This window comes from Triticum dicoccoides, chromosome 4B (assembly GCF_002162155.2).
Source record: "Triticum dicoccoides isolate Atlit2015 ecotype Zavitan chromosome 4B, WEW_v2.0, whole genome shotgun sequence".
Classification (NCBI taxonomy): Eukaryota; Viridiplantae; Streptophyta; class Magnoliopsida; order Poales; family Poaceae; genus Triticum; species Triticum dicoccoides.
In genome coordinates, this window is record NC_041387.1 from 673439987 (window position 1) to 673460188 (window position 20202).

The window sequence follows — 20202 nt, forward strand, 5'->3', positions numbered from 1 at the left end:
TTTTATCCATTTTGATGACAAGTATTTCCGGACGGAGGGAGTACATAGTTTTACCTGAGTGAAACTACGTAGACTGTGATGATGGGATGTTAAGAATGAAATTATTGGAGGAAGCAGTTGATTAAGATGCTTTCTCTGGACAACCAGCTCCCCTGAATGGAGGATCACGTTTGCTGCTATAAAAACATATGAAGATAGTGCCTGCAAAGAGGAGATGTATAAATATACAGACCAAAATGGAAAGAAATCTCACTAAATGTTCACCTGTTGTCGCATTCCGTGGTCATGAAAAATAGGAACAAGCTGTGCTTCAGCCTGCAAATAATAATCATCAGAAAGGTCAATAGTTACAGACAAGGAGATTGTACTGACATCTAAAGAAGTGTAATGGTCACACAGGTCAACAAACATTGACATGAAGGAGCTCTCACCAGTGTTGGAAATTTTAAGTAAATAAGTATAGCAAACGTCTCCAAGTACTGCCGGACAGCAGGTAGGTTATTTCTCTGTACAGACAAAAGTGTGTCATTTGACCTTGCACTGCAGTAAAATAGCAATTATGCGTGGAAGATAAATTGATATCTAAATGTTCTAGATCCTTAAGAATTTAAACTCAAGACAGGTTTGTATAACAAATATATACACCCTCTGTTCCTAAATGTAAGACAGTTTGGCAGTTCAATTTGAACTGCCAAAAACGTCTTACATTTAGAAACAGAGATAGTATACACACACACACACTGGGTGCATCAAGTAAAAGTGCAAAGCACATAAGATTAAGAATATCCTTACATAAAGACAGGTGTGAACAGTAGATGTCACTTTCTCAACTATGTCTTCCTCTACATAGCTTGACAAAACACATATCATCTGCCACACGCGAACTTTCCGCCTATGTACCTGATAAATATGGACACTTCAGGAATATGGTGCAAAAAAACAAGGTTTTCAATTCAAAGAAACAAGCTTACACTGCTGTATTTTTTGTAAAGTTCTTTCGAGAGATCATTGTCATTCACCTGTGCAAACAGAGAAAATACAAAGTGTCAGAAATCACCCATTTAAGCAGGACTTCAGAAGTAAGCATGATCGGCAAGTTTGTAAAATCAGACAAGTTTCAGAATCTGGTTGTTGATTGTATAGTTGCTAAAGTGGTATTTGGCACATCAAAATTCACTGGAAATATGTAGAAAGGCATCGAAAGACTTTTGACATGGTATAACCAGACTGGTTGTCGAGTAAGAAACAATGACAAGCATATAGAAAATTTTAGACAGCATTGCATAAGATGGCAAATCCTGGCCCATAGATAGAACTTAAGTCTGAAAACGGTACCGCTGAATCCAGAAGTTTAAGTAAAAATAGTTTGCCACATTCAAGAGCTTCTTCTGTCTCCAATTTGGTCTTTTCTTTGATTTGCTTCCATAGCTGATGAAATAGAGCAGCAACTGAAACACGGGCATACAATTCTGTATTAATGAACACCTGCAATAACATTGGCAACAGATTTAAACTGTAAGTTAATTGCTAGGTTGGAGATTTAAAAGAAAGGAAAAGGTTCAAATTATTGCACGCCATTAGTGCTATAACAGTTGAAAACAAAATAAACAAAATTAGAGCGTACACTACACCCTATTCCATTACATTGCAATACTATTCTTACAAAATGAACAGTTGAGAAAAGCACAGTAATTATACTGATTAACTTATGAAGGTAATATAATGTCTTGTACCCCAGGTTTCAAGGTTTACCTCTGTGAATTCACGGTCTGGACTTTGCGCTAGCATGGAAACTTCAAATCTTGCCTCATGATTTTCGGACAGTTCAGCTTCAAAATCCTCATCGAATGCCACTATTTTAAGTTCATATGTAAAGAAAGTTGGAATATACAACAGCATATCACCAGGCCTTATTACAAAGGCACGAGCAGAAAAAAAGAAGACGGACATAAAGAAATTATTAGAAAATATATTGTCTAACATACCAGATCCATATAACGCTAATAGCTTAAGTTCCTCCATGTAAAATCTAATAGTTTTTGGGTACATCAACCATAGACCACTCAAGTGCAAAGCTGCTAGGCGAATAGTTCGAGGACTCTTTGAGCCTTCATTAAGAAGAGTCTCGACAAACTGGAAGCCAAAAAAAGAGTTACAGTGGTCCATCATGTCTTATGAGTTATAACATACAAAAAAGTAGTACTAAAAAGAACTTAATTATCCACAAATTACATAAAGATGTAATGTAATCTTTGTTACACAACAGAACGAGGCCAAGCTGGGGAACAGGTGAAATTGAGGTGATGAATTTGTTGACCACCACTTCTGTTACGAAGCATTCTGGTGTTCTCCTGATTCCCTCTAGCACAGGCCAGGCTTTGCAGTCGTTAGGTTTCATTTAGCCATTCATAAAATATATGACGAGAATCATATGAGGAGAAGGCTTTCCAGTGAAAAATAACTAAAAGCATGCCCTAAGTATTATACACAGGTCACACATAACAAAACAGTGCTACTTTAGCAGAACAGGCAACGAAAAGACACACAGCAGCAGCAGCAGCAGCAGCAAGTAGGCATTTATTTCTGCTAGCCCTTCAATTAAAGAACGAGAATATACTGTCAGGGCCTCCTCTATAGTTTTCAGCGGGGGAAAAAGGAACAAAAAGAATGTGTTAAGTAAAAAGACAGTGACGTAATGCAGAACGTATGTCAGAACTGACCCATTTCAAAGGGCCTGGCCCTTTTTCATTTGTCTGGTGCATTTCCAAATTGGGAAAGGTTGATGGGTGCAATATTGCGGACAGCAGTGCAGCAATTGGTGCGACCCTGCGTTTATTGCAGCTAAGGTGCAAGACCCAGGAAGACTTTACCAATTGCATCATCATCTGCAGCAAATAAACATGGGGTATTAATGCCATAAAAACAAGCAGAAGTTGCAGAAAGAAAACTTGCCCCATAATCCAAAATTATATGGCGTTTCTTATTTTAAAACTCGAGCTGTCAAACAGTCCAACTTCCTAACTTTGACTGTTGATATGTTGAAAACTATTAAGATTGTTCATGCAAATATTAGTACCACTGGGTGCGACGCATAAAGCCAACCCAAAAAAAAACATGTTGATACCTTCTAGTGTAAGCAGCAAGGGTTTAGACATTAAATAGCTATAGTTGCACACAAAAAAGAAAAGGCACCACGAATAGTACCTCATAACTGATGCCCAGAGAGGATAAATTTTGGTGGCTCCTATTTAAGTGTATAAGCCCCAATACAGACCTCACGCATCTAAGGATGGATACAACAGAATTCTCGCCAGCATTTTCAAGACTGCAAAGATTAAAAATAAATAAGTGAGATAGAAGTAAAAAGATACATAAATAAGTACCTCAGAAAATAATGAAGTATTTGCAGAAAACGAGATAAAAAGAAACAAAGCAAAATATAACCATGTTCAGACTTTAAACATAACACCAGTATCTATTAGAAAAAGGCCAACTGAATGCTATTATGCACTCCTTTAGATAACTTGGGTACTGAATAAGTAAAGAAATGCTATAAATATTCACGAAATTAGACTCGGGAAACAAGTACTGAAAATGTTGCAACTATCAACCATGCTATAGGTAAAGAAGTAGTGAGTATGGTTTTGAACATTTCCACAGGCAATACTCCCGTGATTGTTTACCAACTATACATAAAGAATAAAGAAGCTGCAAAGGAATGTTATACTCGCCTTTCAGTAATATCAAGAAAGATGGACTGGAGGGTTGAATCTGAATAAAAGGAACCTGATGTCTTCATCTGAGATTCATTCTCCTCGCAGCAGCTAGGAATGGATAAAAGGGAGTCTACACAAAGCCACTAAATCGAAATCAATAATTAGGAGTTGTTTCTACAGAACTGAGCCGTGCACATTGCAAAGGGAAGCAAGAGCTATTCTCACCTTCCAACACATTAAAACAGCTCGTCTGCTTCGTGTTAGGACTCCATTTGTAAGGAGATTGTTTATATTGCCAAGAAAAGTGGTCGCCAGAAGATCCAATGATAATATGATGGTTTGGTTTCTTTGCTTTGTTTCCACAAAATCCAGAAACTGAGAAAAGGGGGCAGTAGATAGAGCTGCTAGAACATAAGCTAGAGCTTCATAAGCTGCCAAGTGAAGCTCAGCTCCAGTCTTGTCAAGGAGAAAAGCATTAATCAGGCATAAAAACTTACGTAGAGAAACTGAAGGACACTGAGGAATAAATATTCAGCCAAACATTAAAAAAGCAACCAACCTCAGTGGCATAAGTACAATGCTGGATAACTTCCCAACAGAATTCCCAGAGGAATGAAAATGCTGAATGAAAAGAAACATCAGAGGTGTAGTGGTTACACCATGAAACAACAGAACTAACACACCTCATAGACCAAATCTGTGAAATGTTACAATAGAAGTTAGCAAAGTTATATGATTAAATGGTAGGCACTCTAAAGCGAAGGTAAATGTGGTACCCTGACCCTCTAACAGGAGATCTAGCCACCTCTATATTACTTTTTCCAGAATACAGGCATGCATGGGGCGGAGGGGGGAGTTATCAACAGTAGTAATATTATTGCATGGTTCATACAGAGAAGATGAACACAGTCTCTGATCAAATGAACTATTGAAGAATATACATACCACAGTTGCAACTTGCAAGAGTTAAGTTTGATGACATTAGCATGGTTCAAAAGAACAGTACAAGAAAAATGTGTGTTTGATTAGCACAGCAACATGGTAATCCCCTATCAAATCAGCAAATTCTATTATATCCCTGCAAAGATATCTTTGTATCTTATTTGCTGCATAAGTAAGATAACACTATCTCTGGAAGACAACATCAAACATGCTAAATCGGACCTTTTACAAGCAATAAATATAACCCGTCAGATAGCTAAACGCTATAATCAATCTCAACTAAAATTATTAGGAAGGGACGTACACACTGCAACACTGAAGAGGTTACAGAAGTAGCTAAACGACGCTGACTCGGACCTCCAAGCTTTCCTTTAATAGAACATGGTAAATCCATGTTGTCCGTATTTTTTAACCAGAAAACTGAGCAAGATTGCTTGCTGTAGACCACCATATTTTCCTACAGTAAAGACACATGAAAGATAATATAAAGGCCATTATAGAAAGTGACAGCAGTTACATTTTATAGGAAAACAGGTTACCAGAACTGAAAGCAATAATTTTTCAAACATCTGGGTGAGAACACGGTGCTCTAATCCATTTGTCGTATCTGAACCTTCACCGGCGATGGCATTATTTTGGTGAACAAGCTTTTTCTGTCTCACTTGAAGCTCCTCGATCAAGCATATAATGATGATAAAAAACTTCACGTCAGCGCATTTTCTCGTTGAAGAATGTTCAGGAAGCTTGTTACCACATTTCTCCAGGAACTGCAAAAAAGGGATATTTTAAACAAAAAGTTAATTTCAATTACACGAGGGAAAACATAAGTTCAATGCAGGTGTAAGTATCATGGCCTAGTGATAGCAATGTATGCTTTCTAGAGACATAAAAGCAGGCGACAAGCCAAATATACCGTAAATATTTGCTTGAAATGATGTTCCTCTGAGGTTACAAGAAGAAGGGTCCTGGCCCACCTCCGTGCTTCAGCTTCCCATGCACCCACATCCTCGTCATCATATAAATACGACCCCTCTATGCATGTGTGCTTCATGAAGGTGGTTGGGAAATCAATAAGCTCATCCAACAAAGTGTTCCTCTCAGAACATTCTTTTTTCTGAAGAAGCCATTTCTGGACTGTACCCCTCAGTGGTCCTACAATGAAAACGCGATGCGAAACAAAGAATAAGATGATAATAGAAGCAAATATAACTGTTTAGTTATCCTCAACGGATTATAATTTCAAGCAGATGCTGCAGACAAACATTTTGCCGTTTTTGTATGTACCTACCAGTAGAATCAGTACACTCTCGAGGTATTGTAGAAATGAAATTGAAAAGCTGATTGAGTGGAATTTCAGCTGCACTTGTCAACGATGCTACGGCTTTGATAACCTGTTCACAAACTGCATTTGACTTCAAGTTAACAATTTGATAATGCATTACTTAACACTCCTTCCTAATTTCTTCCAGCAGAAAGATGTCCAACCTTTTAGGCGATACTTTGGATTAAAGTGGTGTTTACTCCTCTCACTAAGAATCCATAAGGCATCTAAAAGATCCGCAGTATTGACTGCTATAGATGTATCTCCATTGCACTTTGCCAATTCGTTGACAGCAGACCCACATGGTAAGTCATGTGTATCTGACTGACAAGCGCATGACGCGATACAGAATGCAAGAGTCATTAATCCTGGTCGGCCAAATGAATCTTGTTTAGCAGCAGATGCCAGACTCCAAACCAGATGTAAACGCTCACTGACAAATAAAAGAAAGAGAAAAATAAGGTTTCAGAAGGACACTACCAGAAGCCAGTGAAACTACTGAAAACAAACTAGACTAAAGTTATGTGTAGCATTTGGTCACACAATAACACAGATAGTCCTATTTCAAATAGTAACGAGTTCAGATAGGTCAAAATATGATTCAACATATGTGAATCCTTGCAGATGTAGCATTTAAGCATAAGCTCTATCTGGTTATGTTGCCCGAACTATATACTGCACATATGTATATTGCAGACACAGTAACCTTTCAACCAAAAAAATACACAATACTGCAAAAATCAAAGTTTAATACTTCCTCCGTCCCAAAATAAGTGTCTCAACTTTAGTACAACTTTGGGACGGAAGGAGTACTCATTATGATACATGTTGGCACCCTTTAATTAATGTAAAAGTTAAACTATAACAGAAAGTGTTGCACAAGTAAACTCATTTACAGAGTCCAAATTATCATCTCTCATATATACAATAAGAGAAAGTGCGACAAATCCTGAAACAGGCACAAAAGGCAGTAGTTATCCGAGAAGTAGTACCGTATCGTCAATTTCTGGGCATAATTGCTGAAAAACCTCTCTGCACCTTTTATGGCTTCTGAATTATAGACACCACCAACACCTACAAATAATTTAAGCAGACAGCTCAGCTCAGCATGAATGATCTGTTGAACAGTGTGCCATAAGAAAGCAAATATGCCATAAAAGAAAAAAAATCTGATAAGCATCATGGATCACTAAACAAGGGCAAGTGGGGTGTATTGCAATGCAAACAGTGAAAAGTAAAATAATTTCCCAAGGACAAAATACATAACTAAGAGCAGAGGAATTAATCACATGCAATCAAGTTACACAAAATGCTAACAAAACTTCAATCCAAATCTGTTGCAAAGGAAAACATAAACAAAGAAATGCTTCTTCAATAATTTTATCTATTTCGTTCAAAAATGATACTTCTGTATCTAAGGAGGTCCCTGAAAATTTACCAAGAAGTAAACTGCACTGTAAAGTGCAAAGTAAAGCACATATTTGAATTCAACAGAATAACTATTGAATGAAGTGAAAAACGAAATGAACTAACCAAAATCCTTATGATGAACTACATCATTCAAACCACGTATGAGAGGGCCAAGAACAAAGCCTCTAGGGACCATTTGGGCGTAGCCTTTGTAACGCTCCCATTCAATATCCAAAAAGGATTGCATTACCAGGCACCGCACTGCAAAGGGCATATATAAAAGCAGATTAAGCAACATTCTAAACATATATGCCATGTACATATCAGTACTGACCTTGAGGATTATCCTGAGTAAACCCACGCTCCCACAGTACCGCCATCCAGTTGAAAATCCCTTCCACGGATTCCATCTGAGCATGAAAAGCTCTGTATGATATGTGATCCAAATAGTCACTCTGTGGTGTAGACTCAAACAATAACAGTACCTGGGCAATATTTTTAAACATGTTAGGCATTTGAAGCAAAGAAGTGTGTGGTGATTGATTAATCTATTGTCGTGTTGCCACTAGTACTGAGTGAATGTTTAGCTACCTATAAGATTTAACAGATATAAAATTAAGTATCGCAGGCAATTAACATATCTTGCTGTGAACTGACCTGGTGTGTCCAGGCTGCCTCAACTAAATGTGTCCCAAACTCCTGGAGCATCTCATAGAGTAACAGAAAGACCTTCCATCGGTCCTGACCACTTGAACAGTGCTCATCTGATTGCTTGATTTCTTCAACACCTAGGGATTTGGCCTCTTTGTTAGCCCACCTTTCTTTTTTTGTCACAGCGGCATTTGATTTGTCTTGACCAGGCAAAGCAGCTGGGCTCCTGCCAGAGCATCGCTGGCTCCCGTCATTTCCGAAAGAAAATATGCTTAGCGATGTTTTCAAGACGTAAAAGGCCTGCTTCCTTACTGAAGAATCCTTGTCAACCTGGCGCGTAGGGAAAGTCAAGTGTGTTACCCACTTACCCCAACATGAAACTTGACAGCGTAGTTCCAAATTTTGGTACAAATAGCAAAGTAATTAACTAGTAAATGGCTTACCAGCCCCCTGCGCAGTTCATCCCAAAACTCAGTGACATTCCTCAGATCAAAGTTCTGGACCTCATCAGCAGTTCCTAGGATAGCACCCTGATGTCCCGATTTCAACACCGAGAAGTACAGAGAGAGTATATCGTACGCATCCAGCCGCTCAGGGCGGCCAAGAGAGAACAGAGAGACACAGGAGTTCCAAATGGACTCCAAGAAACCGGACCTGTATGCCAGAGAAAGATTAGCTTGAGCAAAACAATTTAAACTATCATGTTCCAACAGCTCAGGAAAGAAGGCCAACCTAGATAGTTTAAGCTGGACCGCACCGAACTCGACGGTGACGCAAGAAACATCTGCTAGTGAAGCCAGCAGAGGCTGCAGGAGGACCCGGGTGGCGCAGGACCGATACTCTTGGCCGAGGTCAAACATGTTGAGCACAAGCCTGGACAGGTCCCAGGTCAAATTCTGCACCAGTGCATCAAGGGAAGCGTCGGCGCCCTCCTCATGGGCCTCCCTTCTCCTCTTCAGCGCGTCTCCGAGCAACGACGATAAGAGCGCGGTGGCCCTGGAGAGCGGCAGCAGCCCGGCCTCCCCTGACAGCCCACCATCCGCGGCGGCGGCGGCGGCGGCCCAGTGGTAGCGGTAGACGGTGGTTTCGTCGCCGTCATACTGGTGGGTGGTGGGCAGAGCCATTGCGGCGGCGCAGGACCGGACGCAGAAGGGCAGGACGGTGGCTCCGAGCAGGTCCCAGGACCGGGCGCGGGAGACGGCGTCGCACATGAGCGCGGCCGCCTGCTGCTGGAGCCGGCCGGGCTGGGCGTCCTCCCGGCGGAGCAGCGGCAGGAAGACCCCCCAGAGCAGCGCGCGCAGGGCGTCCCCGGGGTCGCCGCCGACGCGGGGGAGCAGATGGCACAGCGCGGCCGCGTGGGAGAGGGCGGCGGCATGGCCGTGGCCGCCGTCCTGCGCCTGCAAGGAAGAAGAAGAGTAAAGAGGGCTGAGGTTTAGCTGGTCGGGAGAGAAGAAGGAGAGACCTTGGGGAAGTGGGCGGTACCTTGGGGAAGGAGTCGAGGAGGGAGCGGAAGAGCTCGGAGGGCGAGGCGGAGGGGGAGGAGGAGGCGAGGACGCAGTCGACGACGGCGGCGACGGCCTCCGGCGGGACGGCGCGGAAGCAGCTCTCGAGGGCGGCGAGCGCCATGGGTGGGACGGTGGGTGGTGGCGGCGCCGGCCGGAGGGAAGGGAGAAAGCAAACCAAAAGCGGTGGCTTTGGGGAGTTTGGGCCGGGCCGGGGAAATCGGCTGCTCTCTCTACTGCCGACTGCCGTGCTGCTTCCGGTCACAAACACTTCTTTCCCCAAATTTGCCTCAAAAAGAAAACTTCTTTCCCTAAATTTGCCTTAGAAAAACTCCTTTCTATTAAAAAAAGGTTTTTTTTATCATTTATGCCACTAGTTGTGTCCCACTACTCAGTTTTGCCATTGGAATTTACAACTCCTCAAAAGTAACATCGTTCCGAGAGATGGTTGCTCAAAAATGACATTAGAAACCTAAAAAATGGCATCCTTTCATTAGTTGTTTGCTCAAAAATGTCATTAGACACCGTTACTGTCGGGTGAAATCCGTTGACCATGTTATATGATCAAAATACACCTAGCCCCACATGTTTTTCTCTATCCCACAATGTTAAGTGTGGGCCACACTTGTCAGCAGTAAGCAAGCAGATAATTTTAAAGGAAATAATATCACGAAAACACCAAAAAAACGGAGCAAGATCTCTCCCACAGGCAAGGGCCAGGGTCCACCGCACCTCCACGGCCCTATGGCCATCGGAGACGAGGCAGACCGGCGGGAGGTGGAGAAACCCAAGTTCTTTCCTCTAAATACATTTCTTTAAGATTTCACCTTAGTAGATGTACCGAAGCTCCCTAAGAAAAGGTTACAACGACTTCTACCAAATTTGCCCGATTTTGAATTTCCATTTCATTTATTGAACTTTGTCTGTCGAAATACATATATTTTCATGAACGGCGAAGTAGTTTTTTTTTTTTTGCAAATGAACAAAATATTGAACCATCTGAAAAAAAAAGGGTAGCAATATTTAATCTGATATCCACACCAATACACTTGTATTGTCAATCAAATATCATTAACTACTGTTGGAGAAAAATAATTCCTCATGAAAGGTAACAAGAAATCCCAACTCGTTTTTTTTGTCTTGTGACACTAGAATATTATACAAAACATTCTTGATCATTTGTGTTCAATTTTTGCCATTTAAAAGTACAGTACAAGTTTTGAGAGATCAAGATCATTTTGTTCCACAGCTTTTACTCAACTCTAACCTGCTCAAGCCAAATCTATTTACAGCATCATTAAGCCAGCTTTCCTAAGAGCAATCACATATATTTGCCATTGGATTTGGATGGAATTCAATTACCCAATTGCCAGTCCAGTCCTCCTTACACTACCAAATAGCCTAGCACTACAATCCTGACGAGTACGATCTCCGAACACCCATAGTTCACAACAAGAACTCCTCTTCCAAGAGCTCACTTCACCAGACCAGTAGAGTTTGATGCTCTGCTACGAGATCATGCTGGGACACTTAGCGTCCAGAAACTCCTTGAGCGTGCGCGCGCCCTTCTGGCTGCCCATCAGCTCCGCCAGCCTCTCTGCCGGTAGCAGCGCGAGCTCCGCCAGGCTATTGCATCCGTCCATTATCGCTCTGTAGTTGGAGTCCGTCACGCCAGGGAGCCTCCTCAGGAACTCGATCGCGGATGTGTTGTAGTTCTCGGCCCTGAAAACCCGAAATTTTACCGTTAACCATAACATATCATTTCTCATTGTAAGTTGGTTGTGGCTTTATATATAAAGCGGGGCGAAAGCCTTTTTCGGTAATTATATCTGCTTTGCCACATCCAGATGCACAGGTTAGTTTTACCTCACGTCGTCTTCCACAACCCCATCCTCCGACGGCACACCCACCCTCATCGCCTTGTTCTCATCAGGTTCGTCCTGGTTTGATTTCAGCGACATGAATATGTCCGCTGTCGCGTGCAGGCTGCGGGACCACACGATGCGCAGCCGGGGGAAATGCAGGACTAGCAGTGACAGCTTCGAGATTATGTTTGTCGGAGACACGTCATCCCCAACTTCACTTGCAGACTGCAAGAAAAATGAGCACACCAGTAGTAAGCAGACCATCAGGCGCAACCAACAATGGATGATACTGGACTTTGGTTTCCATGGGAATGAACTATGATTTGCGCTTACCGAATAGGACAGTCCTTGTGTAAAGACCATCTGTATATAAGAAATTAGCATGAAAAATACCTGAAAGGAGAAGCTCTTATCTTGCGAGAACTCTATCAGAAGTACCGGGATCTTGTAATACCTAATCATGGTCTCGACCTGGTTGTAGAGACGACCAGAAGCAAAGCTCTGGTACAAGTCTGCGATACTTTTTCTTTCAACACATATCAAGGGAGAAAGAACATAGTCGCCAACTTCCAGGGTCACCGGTATAATTCGAATACCCTTCTGGTGCAGTACATTGGGAAGACTGCTCATGAACTCCCGCATGTCTACAATAACCTGGAAGAATACAGTGCTCAACAAATTAGGAATTCAGCCAGTAAAAACACGACAAGTGGTTTCTTTATCAAAATCAAAATAAGGATCAGTGGTGTCACCTGCATATCCTTCCCTGTTGGCTTTCTACCACCTTCCTTTCTTGTCAGTGAATTCTGAGACAAAAGAGGTTCTGGTTCATTTGCCGGAGTTGGTCCAATGCAACGGCCACTCTGAAGAGAAATAAGACAGACGTATCATGTACCAGAAGAATATGAAACGTTCATAAAGTGTAAGCCAGCATTTAGACGTTAAAATAAACATCATATCTTCTTGATTAAAGCGTAGCAGCCATTTCATGAAACCATTATGCAGCATCATTCACATGGTAAATGCTTGGGTAAGGCCAAGCAGAAGTTGCTACTAGGGTACATTTTTTTTATTAATGGATAGATTCAACTGAAACACCACCTGACCTGATCAACAGGTATCATCATCAGGGACTTCTGTCTGATCAATGATTCAAATGCTTCATTTTCCCGGCGGATGCTGGACTCGAACTTTTGCACCTCAGAAGATTCCTCATAAAAAAGGAAGTAAACTCTCAACTTCTTTGATGGGTTTTCTGCCTTGTATACCTCAATTTCTCTGACAAAGGTCATGTCTGGATGATAGACAATAATTACGGATGGTTTCCATATGTCTAGTACATGCTGGTCACTGTCTAGGGCATAAAACTGCACAGGAGGCAGCATTTTGGCATCAATCAAGTCGTCAACATTGTCAACAGTGGAGGCTGGAGCAGGAGCATCTTCGACAGACACCTTAGAGACATTAATGTCAGACTGTTCATCTGTTTTGCCTGATGCTTCCACATCAGTACCTTGACCATTATCATTTTCTGTAGTACTTTTATTTTTCCTTTTACTGGCTTGTCTCTTTGTCAGGGTTTTCTTTGGTACCCCCTTTCCTTTTCCTTTTCCCTTTACAGAACCTTTCTTGCTGCAGCTGGGAACTGAATCCTCCTTGGCATCTGCTTCCTTAGTTAAATTACTTATACCAGAGGCGGCAGCAAGTAAGGCATTAGTCTCAAGCTTGCTAATGCTTACTGGCCCTGCATTCTCATTCTCATTAGACCCTGTCGGAAATTCCCCATCCAGGACACCAAACCCTTTTGGTTGCTGAGATCGTTTCTTCTTCTTTTTATGTAATCCGAACAGCTCGGCTTTCCCAAGCAAGTACTTCTCCCACTCCTCTCGCATAACCTTGTTAAAAACAAGTTAAAGTGTTATGAAGGGTTCACATGGTTAAGCTGACAAGTTTTAGTAGCTAGTAAGAAAATAAACTTGCATTTATGAAGAAAAGGATACATATGTGCAGAAAGGCAATGAAAATTAAATAGCAACTCTGCTATTAGATTGATCTGACTGCATTGAAGACACGCTGCAGTTACCTGCTGGGGAGTTCTCGATATGCATTCCTGCAGCTGCAAGCATGAGCGCTCATCTTTGCATGCTACTAAGACTATGCCACATTCATTATTTTCATCTTCAGGTACGACACCATCTTCCTTTCTCTGTTCTTCGGCTATCTCTTGCAACAGTTCCTGCAAAGATGTGTGTAGGATATCAGGTAAAAACATTTGCAATAGAGGTAAAGAGTGCCTAGATGATAAATAATCTACTTGAACTATGTAGTAAGTAGGGAGTTTAAAATGTAAAGGGTTTTTCTTCTGTAATGAATGAAGTAAATAAATAAGTAATGCTGAGTGCTGCTTGGAAGAAAACGGAGAAACAAGGACGGAACCTCTCACCCGTAATACTTTCCATTTTGGTGCTTCCTCCAAAACCTCCTCTAGTACAAAGGAAGCCACTGCATTTACCTTCTGAGCATCATCCTTGTTAGGAGCGTTATCCTCGTTTTCTGCAGGGCATAGACCATCTGTTATACTAAATGTTTTCTTTAGAATAGAAAACAGAGTACATGAATGGAAAACAAGAGACTAATGGCCGCTACCAGTTTCTTTTCCTTTCTTGCTACTACTGGGTGTCACCTTCCTCTTCTTCGTTGGCGTGCCCTTGGCAATTGAAACCCTTGTGCCATCCGGTCTCACAATCTGGTAAACACGCCTTTTCGCAAGCTCAAATATCTTGTGGCTTGATTCAGCCAACATCCAAACCGATCGAACGCCTTCAGACACTCTCAGAGTGTCCAGATACTTCAAGTATGTCACGGCATCATACCTAGCCATCATCTAAAGAGCATAAAAAGGATGCCTGACTGTCCATTGATGTGCACAATTTGTGTTGCCACACCAAGCAGAATAATAATGATGATGTCGAATGTCGTGGATTAATAGTGTGGATTTGCTACCTGCCAAGGTAATCGAGCAGCTTGCGTAGCGTCCTGAGGTCGGCGACAAGCTGCTTGGTCTTCTTGCCGAGGGTGTGCCAGATGGGGTCGAGCTGCCTCCTGACAATCTCGTCGAAGGACTTGAAGAGGCCCTTGTCAATGGTGAGGTCCTCGACATCGACCTTGTAGGTCCACCGGAGCTCCTTGAGGCAGGCGTCCATGGCGTCGAGGATGGCAGCCTGGATGCCGGCCATGGGGTGCGTCATGGGGACGCGGACGTCGATGACCTCCGGCGGGGAGCGCTCGAGGTCGGCGGCGGCGAGGACGTGGAAGCGGGGCCAGAGGTGGAGGCAGCGGACGTAGAGGCTCTTCATGGTGCGCTCGGCCTTGGCGAAGCCGGCGACCATGGCATGGGGGCGGTCGGAGAAGGCGTAGACGGGGAGGAGGCGGCGCTGGCGGAGGAGGCGCGCGATGAAGGCGTCGGCGGAGGTGTCGGAGGAGCGGTGCGCGGCGAGGAGGAGCAGCGCCCGGACGCGGGACGGGAGGAGGTGGGCGGTGAGGAGGTCGGCGGCGAGCACGCGCGGGGTGAGGAAGAGCGCCGCGCCCTCCCCGGAGGCGTAGAGCGCGCGGCGGTGGGCGGCGGGGACGTCGGAGGCCACGTCGTGGACCTGCAGGAGCTGGGACTCGACGAGCCGGCGCCGGATCTGGTCCCTGAGGGCGTCCGGGGCGGAGAGGATGAGGAAGCATCCGCCGCCCCCGCCGCCCCCGCCGCCGCCGCCGGAGGGTGAGGAGGATGTGGATTGGTGGTGGAGGTGGAGGAGGAGCGCGGCGGCGAGGGAGGCGAGCGGGAGGCCGGAGGAGACCACCACCAGCCCTCCGTTGGGGTCCTCCAGGAGGTCCGCCACCGCCTGCTCCTCGAACGGCAGCATCGACGGCGACGGCGGCGGCGGCGGCGGCGAGCTGGTCCCGTTCGTCTACTCTTGGCTGCCTCCGTTCCCCTTCCACGGCGACTTCCCCTTTCTCCCCTCCCTGTACCGCCTATGGCCCATGGGCCGTCTCAGTTTTGGTGCCTTCCCGGCCCATCATCCAACATGATTTTTTTTTCTCAAGAAAAAAAACATTCCTCATCATTCATCATCAACAGATAAAATCCACAGGTGTAACAGTTCTCTTCCAAACCTCCTCTATTTTTCTTTCTTTCTTCCTTTGGACATGTAATTTGTGTTCTTATCTTTTGACATCTCAAGTGAAAGAAGAAGAGGAACAACAAAATCGCCGGCGAGCTCAGTAGGCGGTCGCGTTGCTTCTCCTCTTCACCTTGATATACACCGGGTCCTTCAGCAGCCTGACGGTCACACCGCTCCAGACGTCTGTGCTGGTGGGGAGCATCGCCATCTCCTCGGCGATGGCCATGTCCTCCGGCACCACGGACCCGAACACCGTGTAGGCGTCTCTCCACTCCTCGTGGTCCGCCAGGCTGATCAGGAACTCCGGCCCTGACCCGATCCACGCCACGGACCCCCTTCTCACTGTCGAGCACCCTTCCTTCGGCATCTCCTTGAAGGCCACGCCGTCGACTTCCAGTGTCCCTTGCAGCAGCGCGTATGGTGGACCAAATGCAGCCTGGTTGCACCCAGAAGAAACATTCGTCAGTAGGCCGGCAGCCCTTACCAAGAGGCAATTCCAGAAACACAGATGTCACTTTGGACCCCCTCTTATGCAAGAAGCAAGATGGTTAAACAACCATAGGCGCCATACATTTTTTACGTGGTCTCCTTTTGCGTCCCACAGGTGCCCACGGCCTTCGGCACGATAGAATCTGCATCCGGCGCAGTTGTGCAGGCGCAACAGCTCGATGAAGTAATCCACAGAATGGGGTGCACAATCAGGCAGCAACTGGGTGCAATGGAAGTATAAGTATATTAGAGAAAGGGACAAGAATGCAGTATATGATACCATGGAAAACAAAAATTACAGAATATTTCCAGCCAGCTAAAAGTACAAGCTGTCCTTTCAGTATGAAGATGAAGCACTGAAATGGATCATCCAGGGGAATAATAAGCTTTATTATGACTAAATACGAATTGATGGGAATCATGAAGACAGAATTAGCTCTGTGACAAAGTGAAATGTATTATCGGCTACACTGCTTAAGAGCCCAGGCTAGCAACAGAACAATCACTTAGAATGGATGTTTACTTGGCATATTCTTGCTGGGAAACTATTTGTAAAAATAAGAGCCGAACAATAAACGAACATTTAGGAACCAGACATGTCAAACGCATAAATCCAAGCCAGAGAAGCCATTGATCTCATGATATTTAGAAAAATCAGTTGGTGGGGCTCTGCCACAATTTTTTTCCCCATTTTAAAAAAAGGGAATCCGTGTGGCAAAGCATTTGTCTCGATAAGCCGAAACAGCATTCTGTAAACTCTGTTTAGCACATATGACTTTAGCGGCTTGAAAATATGTTCGTAAGTAATCAAATACTGTAAGTGTGAATGCCACTCTACCATCTTCTCTGGTTGTTATCAAAGGATAACCGAAAGGCCTAAACACTGAAAGTGTTCTAGAAATGGTCCCTCAACACTTTAACAGATTCAAAATATTCTTTGCCCAGCTGTAGAGACATAGAATACAACTTACTTGAACGCGAAGCGTGCCGGCACTTGTTTCCAGCCCCACGATCCCCTACATTAAGTTGCAGACCTTTGATTACCAATGAGATTCACACCAGGGAAGATCATAATAAGAAGAGTCAGCTGATATAGTTTCTAAACAAAACAAAAAATGTTTGATTCTAGTTTATTTTGTAATCGTTCCAGCATGTGATGCCTGATTCTTCTTCCTCTTTTAAGCCTTCCAGCATGTGATGTTTGATTCTTCTTTCCTTTTGAAGCAAAGAATATGCATTGCAAATATTTGTCTACATTATAGGACTGCACCACATGCTCAGCCAGCTGAACCGAGATGCAGAACATCATCTCAAGACATACTATGAAATGAGATTCTCTGCAGGCTCCATGATGCCGAGCAAGTTAACAGACCTGTGACGATTTTCCGAAGACGAGGCCGGAGGTCCACATGACATCCTCCCCCCTCGCGATCACAGCAGGGGCCATGGCATCGTTCTGCTTCTTCAGCCAGCACTGCAGTTTGCAATTAGCAGGCGGTTAACAACACGAGGACGCGGAAATATGTACAGAGGTGTGGGGGAGGGACGGGGGGCGGACCTCGCCGAAGCGGCTGCCGCACCTGCGGCGGTCCCCGCAGAAGACCCAGGAGTCGCAGCGGCGGTGGGCCCTGCAGGCGGCGCAGCAGGCGGCGGCGGAGGGCAGGCGGTGGCCGGAGCCCCAGTTGAGCGCGGGGCCCCAGAGCTCGAGGCCCTGGATTCCACCGCAGCGCCGGCCGGCCTCCGCGGCGGCGAGCGGTCGCGCGGCGCTGGGGGAGGAGAGGTAGGCGGCGAGGGCGAGGGCCGCGAGGAGGAGGGCCAGCGCGAGGGTGAAGAGGCGGCCCCGGCGGCGGGCATCCGACGGCCTGCCGCCGCGGAGGGCGGCGGGGAGCGGGAGGGGGAGCGCGGAGGGAGGCATTGGGCTGGCCGGCGGAGAGGGGGAGGGATTTTTGCCCAGTCGTCGTCGTCTTGACGACTGAAGGCGTTGATTTCAGAACTCAGAATGGAATCATACCCACTGTCCCCCCACAGCCTCCTACCACTGCACGCCCAAATCCAATGTCCTGTCCCTTTTCGAAAAATCGAGCAAGATCCGACCCGGTTTGATAAAATTTCAGGATCCGACCCCTTTCCCTACTGCCGGGATCAATGGCGGTAAGGTATAACAGCCTACCGTCGAGGCCCCTGACGGTACGAAAGTTATTCACGTCAGCGCTGGCAAGCAGCAACGCCGACTCTGCCGTCAACCCTACCGCCGAGGCCCCCGGCGATGGGCTGTTATACCCTACCGCCATCGACCCCGGCCGTAGGGTTTTAACACTTACAAGCCACGGGGGGCGGCTGGCGAGGCTCGTCCACCAAGCCAGCCCCCATCTTCCTCCTACCGCCCGGAGAAGAGTAGAGAACGGTGGCCCTCTCATCTTGTAAGCTCCCCTCCCCCTCCTTCGATCTCTTCCGTCGTTCTGGCGGACTGAGATGCGTTGCAATTCGGTATATTGCAACACACCCCACCAAAGCAAACCGACACTGGTGGTTTCGAACTTCACTGGTGAGGGCATTAAGTTGCAGTATCATGTTTTTTGTATGGTTGTTGTTCTTATGATTCTTTTTTTGGTTTTATTGTTTCTTATGACTTGGGGGAACGGTAGGAAGAATTGTCAGGAGATATCGGACTATGGAAAAGAGCATGCGGAGTACGTGAAAGCGTGGGACAAGTGGAGCTATCGCAAAGATGGGGAGGATCTACTTTAGTCATTTTCACTAACTTATTCATGATATTGACATTTGCAGGCTTCGGAGCTGAACAGAAGCATTTTGATGGCTCGAATGCACAACTTTACAACCTCGAGACCGCGGAATCTGATAGCAAGTTGAGGGAAGTGACGAAGGTAAGCTTGAGCCTCCTAGCCATATGCGGCGGTGCTGGTGGGCGCGTACCTCCTATGGCCCGTCGCTGGTCCGGCGGCGGTGGTCATCATGAAGGCCCCGGGCGCGGTGGGGTTCATGATCTCGCGCGCGGCGTTCCTCGCCAACCCGCAGCTCTACTTCGAGCTGCTTTGCACGGCCGGCGCTGCTGCGGCGGCTGCCGCCTTCGCCGCCTAGCTAGCCAGCTAGGCAGCTACGGAGTAGGCCAGGGAGGAGGCGGTCGGCGTCTGCGCGTTCGTCCCATCAATGCGTCGGATAGGGTAGTACCGTACTCAACTACTACTACAGCGCCGGATCGATCAAGTAGCGAGCATGCAAGGACGATCACCGCTGGGGAGGAAGTGTCGTTCGCAGGTCCTGCATAACACAGTCGTCCGTGAAGCAACTTGCTTGTAATATGTCTCGACCTTGAGCTATGGGCAAACTTTGTTTTTGCCACTCTAGCTTTTGCCAATTTTGTTTATGCCACTCTAGAATTTCATCTCTCACTTTTGCCACTCCTAACTTTCGATAATATATCACAAATGCCATTCTGTTAGGTCAATGGACGTTTTGACCAAACAGAGTAGAGAAAAGACCAGATTGCCCCCAATTAATTTGTTTTGCTTTTGCCACTCTCGTTTTATTCAACTATTGCTTTTGCCATTATATTAACGCCATGACCAGCAGCATACTAAAGAGGACATTTTGGTTGACATTTGAAAATCTAACCATCACACATAAATTGCACAATATTTAGATCATGACCAACACCACCTTAAAGAGAAAAATTTGGCATGACCTATTTAAAAATCTAACCATCACACATAGTTGCACAATATTTAGATGAGAAGTATGCACATTAATAAGATCATGACCAGTAGCATAGTAAAGAGGAAATTTTGGCATGACCTCTTTGGAAATTTAACCATCACACATAATGACGGGATATTTAGATGAGAAGTGCAATAATAACATCATGACCAACAGCATAGTAAAGAGGTTAAGGCATTCTTAATATCAACAAAATACTTCATAGAAATCAAATCCATCATCTAATCTAAACAGCTGGTTCACATGCATATGGACCACCCAAAAAGCAGCTCCACACAAGTTGAGACATAGTACAGCCAAGTCTAGCAACATCATCAGCTAAACAACAAGGTTCACATATGCATAGTGCTCCACAAAATAAATGTAGTTGCGCATCATCCTAAACAGCAAGGTTCACAACTT

General features: G+C 45.1%; 3 protein-coding genes across 4 annotated transcripts in view; all 3 read right to left on the reverse strand.

Annotated features, from left to right (window-relative positions):
- Window positions 1-9782, reverse strand: part of LOC119293061 — a 160195-nt gene extending 150413 nt beyond the window's left edge. The window contains exons 1-25 of the mRNA XM_037571654.1: window positions 9523-9782; window positions 8773-9437; window positions 8484-8694; window positions 8047-8370; window positions 7724-7874; window positions 7513-7650; window positions 6972-7053; window positions 6144-6412; window positions 5947-6060; window positions 5572-5810; window positions 5198-5425; window positions 4963-5115; window positions 4276-4413; window positions 3942-4172; window positions 3732-3859; window positions 3205-3325; window positions 2721-2885; window positions 1986-2133; window positions 1753-1853; window positions 1336-1485; window positions 972-1019; window positions 793-900; window positions 432-506; window positions 265-315; window positions 27-201 (exon numbers count right to left, since the gene is read on the reverse strand). Of these exons, the coding sequence (XP_037427551.1) occupies window positions 27-201; window positions 265-315; window positions 432-506; window positions 793-900; window positions 972-1019; window positions 1336-1485; window positions 1753-1853; window positions 1986-2133; window positions 2721-2885; window positions 3205-3325; window positions 3732-3859; window positions 3942-4172; window positions 4276-4413; window positions 4963-5115; window positions 5198-5425; window positions 5572-5810; window positions 5947-6060; window positions 6144-6412; window positions 6972-7053; window positions 7513-7650; window positions 7724-7874; window positions 8047-8370; window positions 8484-8694; window positions 8773-9437; window positions 9523-9666 (4357 nt within the window). The 5' untranslated portion in view covers window positions 9667-9782. The remainder of the gene's footprint in view (window positions 1-26; window positions 202-264; window positions 316-431; window positions 507-792; window positions 901-971; window positions 1020-1335; window positions 1486-1752; window positions 1854-1985; window positions 2134-2720; window positions 2886-3204; window positions 3326-3731; window positions 3860-3941; window positions 4173-4275; window positions 4414-4962; window positions 5116-5197; window positions 5426-5571; window positions 5811-5946; window positions 6061-6143; window positions 6413-6971; window positions 7054-7512; window positions 7651-7723; window positions 7875-8046; window positions 8371-8483; window positions 8695-8772; window positions 9438-9522) is intronic.
- Window positions 9783-10698: 916 nt separating this feature from the next.
- Window positions 10699-15444, reverse strand: LOC119292267 (DNA repair endonuclease UVH1-like). Of its 2 annotated transcripts, none has more exons than XM_037571104.1 (9): window positions 14411-15444; window positions 14054-14280; window positions 13851-13960; window positions 13491-13643; window positions 12514-13302; window positions 12160-12270; window positions 11801-12061; window positions 11409-11632; window positions 10699-11264 (listed from the first exon to the last, which is right to left on the reverse strand). In XM_037571104.1, exons 1-9 carry the CDS (start codon window positions 15316-15318, stop codon window positions 11051-11053), a joined length of 2997 nt encoding a protein of 998 aa, XP_037427001.1. In that variant the 5' UTR covers window positions 15319-15444; the 3' UTR covers window positions 10699-11050. The 2 variants fall into 2 exon arrangements, with proteins under 2 accessions (XP_037427001.1, XP_037427000.1); XM_037571103.1 differs by having other exon boundaries at window positions 11741-12061.
- Window positions 15445-15539: 95 nt separating this feature from the next.
- Window positions 15540-18031, reverse strand: LOC119292268. The gene is made up of 5 exons (XM_037571105.1): window positions 17624-18031; window positions 17438-17539; window positions 17037-17081; window positions 16148-16285; window positions 15540-16012 (listed from the first exon to the last, which is right to left on the reverse strand). The coding sequence occupies exons 1-5, from the start codon at window positions 17978-17980 to the stop codon at window positions 15674-15676; spliced, it is 981 nt and encodes a 326-aa protein (XP_037427002.1). The 5' UTR covers window positions 17981-18031; the 3' UTR covers window positions 15540-15673.
- Window positions 18032-20202: the final 2171 nt, after the last annotated feature.